Raw genomic sequence first — 10,260 nt, 5'->3', positions numbered from 1 at the left:
CCAAAATGAAAAACGATGAAGTTTTGTAGGTCTCACGAAAAGTCAATCTCTCCTAGTTCATTCACCGTGTTTTCTCTTTTCTCTACGAAATTAACATAATAGACTCACTTATATAATTTAATTCCTCCATCTTAATTAAACCATCATCTTTCTCTCCTACGAAACTAGGCCTAATGCTATGTTTGGAACCCTGATATTTTATACAAAAATTTGAAAGATAAAGAAAACCGAAGTTCAAAGGGATCGGACAATTTAAAATTATCTTGCAAGAATATTAGTTAGTGGTCACATCTCGCGTACCTAAAAAGAATTCTATGCGATTCAGTGTATAAGAATTTTCTCTAGTAATTGCTCATTGAAGAGCTCAATGATTTTTATGTACAATTACACTCGTCTAATTCCTTATTTAGTTGTGAACTCCTTAGAGACAGGAATTCGATCTGGTTTTGTGCATCGTTCCTGATTATTTTCCTACTTTTTCCCGGCTAACTTCCGAGATGATCTTTGCATATTTCGCCATAGCTCTCATTAGTGAAAAGCAATCAATTCCACTCAGTTACATCTTTTAGTTACAAAAACAATTTAGCGCCTTTGGGTAGCCATAGTTTTTTTTCTTTTTTTTAGCGAAACCTAAATATTTGCAAAAGAAACAGCATCACAAAATAAAAATAGAAGGCGACACAAGACGAGATATGACAATCAATTTAATTTCCTGCACATAATTACACAACGTAACAACAGGTTAGTAAACCCAAGATATTCTTAGACAATGAAGCAGCAAAATATCAGACATTGGAAATCTTTTTAGTCCTTTTAGCCGTCTTGGCAAGAGCATCACAAATTTCTCTTCTTCGTTTAGAGTTGTTCTTTTTGTTCTCATCGTTGTTGTTGGTGTTGGTGTTGGTGTTGGTGGTGGCAACAGTGTTGTTGCCCTGAGCTTTGAGCGCTTCCTTCACAAACACTTTAAGCCTCCATAGTGTGTACTCGGTCTGTATACAAAATGGAATAATTAGAGTGGCGTGATGTAAGAAACGAAGTAAAATGGTTGGTGATATAAAGTTAATAGCTAGTACCTGAGCATCGATATCAAGATCCACTTCCTGGGCCGTGGCTTGGAAGCTCGGGTTGTTCTCAGCTACGATTTCCAATGCTTTGCTGAGATCTTCAGGAGATAAGTGTGTAAGAGCAGCCCCGAGTTTTCGCTTGTCTTCAGTGGACATCCTCCTAAACAATTATTTTCACAGGTATCGGGTTTGTGTTCAGTTCATTTCAAAATCAGCACAAATTGAGACACAATGAATGATCTAATATTCACTAAGCTTCGTAATTCATAAGCTCATTCGTATAATGAAAATAAAATATCGCAATTTGGACAAATATGAAACATGTTAGAAAGAATAACTAGACATGGGTCGGAACTAACCTGCATTTTTGGATAACGGTTTCTTTCAGAGACCTCAAATGCATTTCCAACTCAAAAAGCTGTGAAATGAAAGAACAGTGAGCTCACAATGCACCAATAACAGATAAAACCTGATACGAGCCTCGCCTTTCTTAAGATTTTGCAAAAAAAAAAAAAAAAAACATTTAAAAAAAGAATAGTATATACAGACTCTTCACAACTTTTTTTTCTCATAGAACAAGAGGTTATAAAAGTTTGATTTACCTCGTTCCTTGTATGTTTAGCCATGCTTGCATAAGCAGCTTCCTGGGTGATTTGCATGTCTAGCTGAGCCTTTGCTTCCTCTTCTTCTCGTCTCTTTTCCTATAATTACGATTGGCTTTAGTTCAATTGCAAGAAGAGAAACAAGACCAAGTTACTCTTGAAACTTGTGGCTCTGAATCCACCCTCAAAAATCGAAGAAGAAGAAAAATAAAAGTTACCTCCTCGGCAACTTTAGGCAGAAGCTGCAACCATTTGTCTTCGAATTTCTCCAACAAAGTTTTAGCCATCACATGTACGTCGTCTTTATCATCATTGTATTTCATTGCATTCTTGAACACTAATCTCACGTCAGCATAAATCTCACGGACATTCTTGTAAGCAAAACCATCCTTGGCCTCCATTTTATTCTTTATCGTACCAAAATCCATGGGCTTCTCAATAACCTGCAGACAGAAGATAGAAGCATTAGAGAAGACTCCGTTTTACAACTGTTTCAGCGTCAATTCTCCGACTGAAACATAAAATTGACCTAAAGAGTGTTGAGTGTACCTTATAGTAATCATGCAAACCCAGTCCCTTGACATCTACAGGTTCCATGAAAGGCCATGCCCATTTGTGTTGGGTAATCTGCTAAAAAAAAAAAAAAAAAAAAAAAAGCTTATAATATTGCAGCTATTTCTAAGGGCAGTTCCAAAAATTTGCTCACCAACAATGAATAAAATACAACCTGGCTCAGAAAATTGGAAAATAAATCCAAGAGTCCGACTACACAACCAAGAAATTGAAAGAAAAAGAAAATTAAAAAAAGGGTTTGCCTGACGGAGAATTGTGGCGAACTGTCTCATCAAGTCTTGCATTCGCTTTGAGGCGTCGCATTGTTGTTGCTGCCTAACATTGCTGACGTGTCTCTCCCTGTCTTTGTCCTTCGAACCCGAGCTTCCTTTACTCTGCTGAGCAATTCCTGAGGCCGAGTAAAATTGCTCGACCTCGTTTACACTTTTCTCGAGCTGTGTCATTTGATACGCAGATTCAGGCCAACATAAATAGGAAAAGGAAAAAAAAAAAAAAAAAAAAAGAAGGAATTTAAAGGCAAGCGGTGACGATTACAAGTTCCATGGCTGGAAAAAGCTGACCTTTTCGACCTTCGTGGAAATTTCGTCGACGGTACTCGCTAAGCCCTCCACTTCTCCGGCAACGCCTCTGCTACTACTTCCTGGGTCCACAAAATGGTTTGGGATTTCTTGGTTTAACGGATTCATTAGCTCCATCTTATTCAAGGCAATCAAACGTAGATTCTGAACAATGAAATTCCCAATTCATGTGGCTATCTGCTTTTTAGGGGGTTTCTGTAAATTAAATTGAAATTGGGAAAGATAACACGACTCGGTGTGGACTCTCTGATTTTTTAAGGAAATTTGTTTACTTGGAAGATTGTTGTCAAATAAAAATATTCAAAATTTCTGATTCGGAAGATATAAAGAAGATAAATTTATGTATTTATACGTCTGAATGTGATTTTTTTGCATTTAATAAATAAGAAGCACCCCCAAAAGAAAAAGACGATTTGGAATTTGCCTTGGAGCTCTTTTATTATTATTTCTTCATCACGGTTTTTTAAAAGAAAAAAAAAACACTATTCCTTCGTCCTACTCATCCTAGGCAATGGAAGGTAATGGAAATTCCATTTCCAATAAGCTACCTTCCATTGCTTATTGGAAATGGTATTTCCATTAGGCATTCTGATGTCTTTAATTTCTTATTGGAAATGGAATTTCCGTTAAATTTAATGGAAATCTATATTTCCGTTAACTTCCAATAAAGAATTAAAAAAAATAAAAAAATTAAATTTAAATGGTATTAAGTATATAATTTATATGAATAGATAATGTGTACAACTTTTTGCCCCTTGCCCATATAATAGTCCGAGTAATTATTATATTTTATAAAGAATGGCCATGTTTCTTTTTTTAAATAATGGATAATTAAATATTTTATATATATATATATATATATATATATATTAAGGTAATTAAATAATATAAATTAGAAGGTTGAAACTTGAAAGTGTGTAGACTGTGTACTACCAGTGTACGCTTTGCATAAATGGTAATTCATAAAATAGCAGCAATATACAATGCACACATAACAATAACAGGGAGGCAATTTATATGAATAGCCAATTATATACACGTTAGTACGTTACAGTGTTACACACACATCCTCACTCAAACCAATGGCAATATGCCTTCCGATACCTTCCGACAACCTCTGCCATTTCCATGTGCCACGCGGAAGAAAACTGCCATTTCTGTGCCACGCGGCAGACGGCACTTCCGCGAGGCTCACTTCACGTGCGGAAGCCATTCCTTCCGTGGGACTCCCGTCCGAGAAGCCAGCTTGAACTCATCCTCACTATTGAAAAGAAGTGGAAGTCTCATGTCTATTAGAAGTGGAATTTTCATTATGCAATTTTGTGTTTTTTTATTACTTAACGAAAGTGGAATTTCCGTTAGGTTTAATAAAAATTGGTATTTTCGTTAATTTTTATCAAGTAATTAAAAAAAATGGTAAATAAAGTACTAATATGTAAAATAAATTTCATCTTTATAAATAATTTAAAAAAAAATGTAAAAATATTACAATAAGATTACGAATAAAACATAACAATAAGACTACATTTCATTAATAGTCATGTTTTGAAAATTTATATCAAAATTATCAACAAGATCAATGTTCACGAATGTTTATTTAGAACGTTGTTCGTGTTAACATCAATATTTGTAAACGGTGAATGCCTCGACTATTTCGAGTTTCAAACTCTGCATTCGATCATCAATGATGCGACCCAAACTACTAAATACGGACTCGGACGATACCGTTGAAACCGAGATCGAATGTACGTCTCGGACCATCTTGGACAAGATCGGAAACATGTTTTTGTGTTGTCGCCACCATTCCAGCAAGTTGAGGCCGTCTTGGTTCATGGAGACAACTTGCTGAGCGGTGTATAGCACGATCTCGTCGTGTACAGACGTCTTTTGAGTGGCTGGGATATGTGGTGACGATCTTGGAGAAGAAGTTCCGCCCCGCGCAAAATGAGCTATATCTCGGAACATTCTTTTACTTGTTGATCAGTGTCGGGGTGGACTCGGCTCAAGACAAGATGGAATTTTTCGTTGGTAAAACCTGAAAAAAGGAGTAAAACTCTTCCATGACTCTAACATGATAGCGTGCCATGTAATCTTGTCCAATATTATGTTTTAAATACTGTAAAAATGTCAGACAACCCCTAAATTTCATCTGCGGGTCTAGAATGCATGCAAAACCATATTTTAGCCGTTTTGCATTGTACAACTCACCCAACGTTCATATTTTTTTCAACGGACCATTGGAAATACTTCCCTGCCACTGCCAATTCCGAATTGTGTCGGAAATATTTGTGCCATTTACAAGTGATATTTCTCAAAGTTACGTACTTAACCGTTAATAACTTTTTCTGCAAAATTTCCTTTTACAAAACCGAAGAGTGTTACGGTCAAAATTGTGTTTGTGAGCTCGTAGTCAAATATCATATATACTATAAGAGTATCCTTGTCCATCTTGTCGGAGCCGACTAGGGGACGATGGACCTAATAACTCAAAGCTAGATGAACATGAGCGAGAATGTATATACTATTACCTCTCTTACTTTCGTTTCATCAAATATTGGTGATATTCCACTGTAATCCCAAGACCGAACCTCTCAAAGTTATCAGAATTATATTTACTCGATCTTTTAGATAAAGTGTCCATTGATATAATCGCTATGTATAGTCTACCCTCTTGGTTCAGCTCGTGACTCAAAATGGTCAAATATATTGTTATACCCTCGAGTCACTAATGAGCACTGAGTTCTACCGATTCTCCAGCTTTTGCAACTCATAGTGCAAAGGTGCGCGCAATCTAACGGTTTTGGAATCGACTATCAGGTGAGCGAACATTGACTCTCTTTATTAAGAGTCGGATTCCATTTTTGGTGTTTCCCTTCCATCACTATACCCCAGTCTCCCAAAACATAAGTATGTAAGCATCTTTGTAGCTGTGAACGAATGAATCAAAGAGCCGAGTGTATAATTCTAACTTACAAGAACACCTCGGACTTTAGGTAGATATTGCCATCAATTGTGATTGTGATACGCCCCATCGTAACGGTCACTTAAACGATGTACTTAATCGCAACTTGTCCAGGTCATGTACAGACCAGCTGTACAGAATGATCTCACTCAGTGAAAACCTATCCACTGGCAAGCCGCATATGTGATCTCAAATCTAGCTACCCAGGTTAGATTGACCACTAACCAGCTTAAGTGCTCCACCTGAGACTTATGTTTCTCACATTATATGTAGAGATATAATCCCAGTTAATGCAGAAAGCTAAGGGTTTCACAAATGTTGTTATACAATATCATGTACGTACCCATCTATTCTATTATTGATTATGTCTTTATCTTATTCAGTTGGTAATCTAATGTAATTGCAATAATACTCGTAAGAGGGAATTAATAATATTCTTATGTGGGCAAGATTTGTAACAGTTTTATTATAGACCCATATCGAATGTGAGATGGACTGTAGAATCTTTTTGGCATATTCAATGCAATACCTATTCATAGTCGTAGGGTCTAGTTTCTTTTCTCGTAGATTATAAATTCTTACTTAGGACGAGCATCCCCAAACAAATATATGGTTGGAATTCGATTTAATATATACAAAGTCGCCTTTAGAGCTCCAGTTTGCAAGAATTAATGAAGTTCTATGTTACTCTTCACACCATGTTCATTAAAGTTCAGTTTCTTAAACACCATTTTGGTCTGAAGCGAAGTTCGAAATGCCGTTTTTTAATCTCGTTTCGAGACTCCTGATTTACAAAAAAAACTGATAAACCGATGGAAAATATAATGAACAAAATGTGGAAAAAGTCAACTCATTTTCCGTTTTCAAATGCTGCTTTCCATGAAAAACCGATATGTCAATAATAAATCGAACGAAAATAATGTTGCATAATATAAAAATATATGCATATATATTATATACGTACTTATATCTTTCCATTTTTTAAACTTGTAAAATATTATAATATTTATAGACTTAATACATCGTATATTGGAATATTGAGACAAAAGCTCAAGTATCTATTATTTATTTATCAACATAGATAATACAGATGAGAGGTCGGAAGAAATGAAGATAGAAAGCTTACTTGGTTCTTAGTCTAACCCCTAGATTTTATCAATTTTTCTCGTTTCAATGTGCGAAATCAGACAATAGACTGCATCGCTAAAACTCGAAACAGAAGCTGTAAAAATTGATTGGATATCGTACCGATACCGGTACCGGTGAGAGATTGGAAACTGTGAAGAACGCTAATATAAGTTATATAATATATTAGATTTATGTTATAATAATTTTTTTTATAATTTATATGTATTATACTACTATATTTTAATTCATAATATATAACCAATTTTTTTCTCTGTTTATAATTATTTATATTGTATATGTCAAAATTCGTACAATACCTACTAATAAATACATGTACATGAAATGTATAAATAGCTTGTTTAGGTAAGCGGTAATGTAAAGGTTGCATTAGCGAGAGTGCCTCATTTCGAATACCCAGAGCAACATCCTTTCTTTCCTATTTTTAAACAACAATTCCGAGAGAAACGAAGAAAACGAAAATAAAACGAAAGACGACGAAAATCGGCGAAAAATAAGAACACGTCTTCTAATGGCTGGACACCTACCGGCATCGATTTTCCATACAAAATTCGATGAATTTCATCGACATTGGTCTGAAGTACCATGTATAGTCTATTTGGAAATGCTCCCATGTTCTTAAAGACACTTTGAAAATGGTCCATGTAGTTGTACATTTTCAATGTATCTACCACAATACTCCTCACCTCTATCTAATCTTATTATCTTGATTTGTTTACGGCATTGTTTCTTTACTTCATCCTTGATAAATTTAAAGGGATCCAAATTTTCGTCCTTGGAATGAAGTAAATAGAGATACATATATCGTGAGAAATCATCTATAAACCATGTGATAAAGTGTTTTGGACTACTTGTGTCCATGTTAGGAATGATTTCTAATAACTTAGTACTTCTCTTTGAAAACTTTTTAGACTTATTGGTTTGTTTTCCCTAAATTTATGTGATCCACGCAATTCTCAAAGTCAGTAAAATCAAGAGCACTTAGTACTCAGTTATCCACTAATATGTTGATTATCGAAAAAAAATATATATATATGTCTTAATCTACATTGCCACAATAGAGACGAACTTCCATTCATAACACAACTTTTTAATCTATAGTAACATTCATAGAGTTATAAGCAGCATTATTTTGTAATGTAATTGAAATCCTCAAAGAGGAGCCCATCAAAAGAATCATAAAAAGAAAATCAAAAGAAAAGACAAAAGACTGGAACCACTTCATTCATCAGCACCAACCTCTTCCATGGTCCCGACTTTTTCAGAAGCTTGTGCCATGTTTGAGCCGAATTGATCGACTTCCAACGACTGAGCTGCCGTTGACAGGGGTGTCGTCCTCGATCACAATGGCTGGAAGATCGACGTAAAGAGTGAAGGCAAACTCGCCGTGATCCAACTCCAAAACCGCCAGTGCGTTCATCTCAAGCTGCTTCGCCCCCAAAAATTGATTGCACGTGTTCAACTCTGGAAGATAAAAGGCGGTGCCATCAGAGATCTTGCCAATAAGCCAGTTGTTGGCCTCAGCTTGGACTTTGAGCAATTCGAACTGATGTATATCCTCCTTCTTGGAGAAGTGAGCCTTCATCTTCTCAAAGTAAGGGCAATACTTCATCGAAGCAGTTTTCGACCCTCATCGGTCGCCTTTTGAATATCACCTCCCATTCTGCTCTAGATGGCTGTAAGTTCCTCATGCACGATCTCATCATTCTATTATGCCGATGCGGCTTCATTCTCGGCTTTCTTCTTGTAAACAATAAGCCATTGCGTTTGTTCCACACAGAATCGATGTGCTGCTTGTTAGCCCTGGCATGAGATTCCTCATCCGCGTTGATGATCCTCTTACGTAGACGATCACGTTCGTGCTCGTATAAGAAGAATAACACATTAATTATTGAAGTGTACTGTGAACAAGATGGAGAAAACAAGTTCACTACTAATTATAGACAACCTAAAGAGAATTAAAAAAGAACGCTTACGCCAACCCCAACCGACATGGCCCTCTTATATTGCTCATAATCGAACATGTCCCTGGCAGCCAGGAGATGTGAGTGAGGCATGATCATCTTCTTAGCGAGGACCCCACAAGCCACCGGGGCATCTTTGTCGTACACCATCCTAAGATAAAAATGGACTAGGTCGATTGCCGTTTGTCTTGGCCCGATTGGACAAATGATGGCCCGATGTGCTGTCCCCATGCCTGGATCCCCCACAAAACGGTGAGTGAGACCGAGTCCTTGAGCTTGATCCAGGGCACGCAAGCCTACTGTAGTCGGCCGTAATTTTTCTATTCCCCTTTGAACTATTAGGGGCAATGGGTGCTCTTTCAGACGACACCACCACAAGGGCTTCCTCCTTAACCTCAGGGGACACCATCGTGGTCCTCCATCACCTTCTACTTGGTAATTTCTCTCTAAACCTCCATCTCATCTTGGACCTGTTCGTAAGCTCGTGCCTGCTTGACCTTCGAGTCCTGCCTGCTCGGCTAGTCCTGTTCGACTGGCACATGAACCTCTTCTCGCCAAGCCTGGGGCGCGGCAGCGATCGGCGCAACATGCACTAGGGCATCTACAACCCTGTTCCGATTCCCTTGTCCAACAGCAGCCGCCCACTCAACCTCCAGCTCCCGCATGCGGATTGTACGGAAACTCATGTCTGGAATCAGGCCTCATCACTCAGCTGCAAATAACAAATTTCATTAAATAAATTATTCAAGAAAAAAAAAACAAAAGTTGGGCAAGAGACTAATGAACTTCGTTTAGGCATTTTCTCAAACATAAAGCACCAACATTTACCTTTTTTCCTAAAAATTTTATTCTCCACCCATGCTTCGGAACGATGAAAACACTCTTCTGTAAAGCTCGTCCACGATCTCCTCCGGGAGCGGAATTCTTTGAGTCTCTTGATAAACGAACCTAAGATCTCCGAAATCTTGATTTCAGCTGCAAATCAGAATTCACAAAGTTACAGCAGATTTTCAACAATTGAATCTTTAGCAAACGAGTAAAATAAAAAAAAATCTAGCTAGGTAAATTCACCCACGAAAGGTGAAACCGAAAAGTAAAATAAATCATTCCCCCACTTGTTGTCCCGGCTAGGAAGGGAAGATACCAAGCTATGACTAGTTCGGACCACGATATAGTAGGTCCCATCGTTTCTAGAATTCTTCTTGGGTATGAAGAGCCTAGTCAAGTCGGAAGCTCTAAAGGAATACTCCTGCTCATGACGTAAAGCAACTAAACACATCACAGCCCTAACGAAATTTGGGCATAATTACGGCAGAGAAATACTTAAGGCATTTATGTATCTAAGAAGGCAAACAGGGAGCGGGAATCGGA

General features: G+C 37.3%; 1 protein-coding gene across 2 annotated transcripts; it reads right to left on the bottom strand.

The window, feature by feature from the left end:
- Positions 1–691: 691 nt before the first annotated feature.
- On the bottom strand, positions 692–3,200 carry IMB1 (Transcription factor GTE6). Of its 2 annotated transcripts, XM_089627377.1 has the most exons (8): positions 2,800–3,189; positions 2,482–2,673; positions 2,216–2,293; positions 1,885–2,109; positions 1,667–1,765; positions 1,424–1,482; positions 1,074–1,224; positions 692–989 (listed from the first exon to the last, which is right to left on the bottom strand). In XM_089627377.1, the coding sequence occupies exons 1-8, from the start codon at positions 2,932–2,934 to the stop codon at positions 786–788; spliced, it is 1,143 nt and encodes a 380-aa protein (XP_089483503.1). In that variant the 5' UTR covers positions 2,935–3,189; the 3' UTR covers positions 692–785. The 2 variants fall into 2 exon arrangements, with proteins under 2 accessions (XP_089483503.1, XP_089483502.1); XM_089627376.1 differs by having other exon boundaries at positions 692–1,224; positions 2,800–3,200.
- Positions 3,201–10,260: the final 7,060 nt, after the last annotated feature.

The sequence above is a fragment of the Urtica dioica genome, chromosome 9, assembly GCF_054948205.1.
Source record: "Urtica dioica subsp. dioica isolate 48M chromosome 9, U.dioica_male_clone48M_v1_H2, whole genome shotgun sequence".
In the NCBI taxonomy this organism is placed as follows: Eukaryota; Viridiplantae; Streptophyta; class Magnoliopsida; order Rosales; family Urticaceae; genus Urtica; species Urtica dioica.
This window is presented reverse-complemented; position numbering and strand designations above follow the sequence as displayed.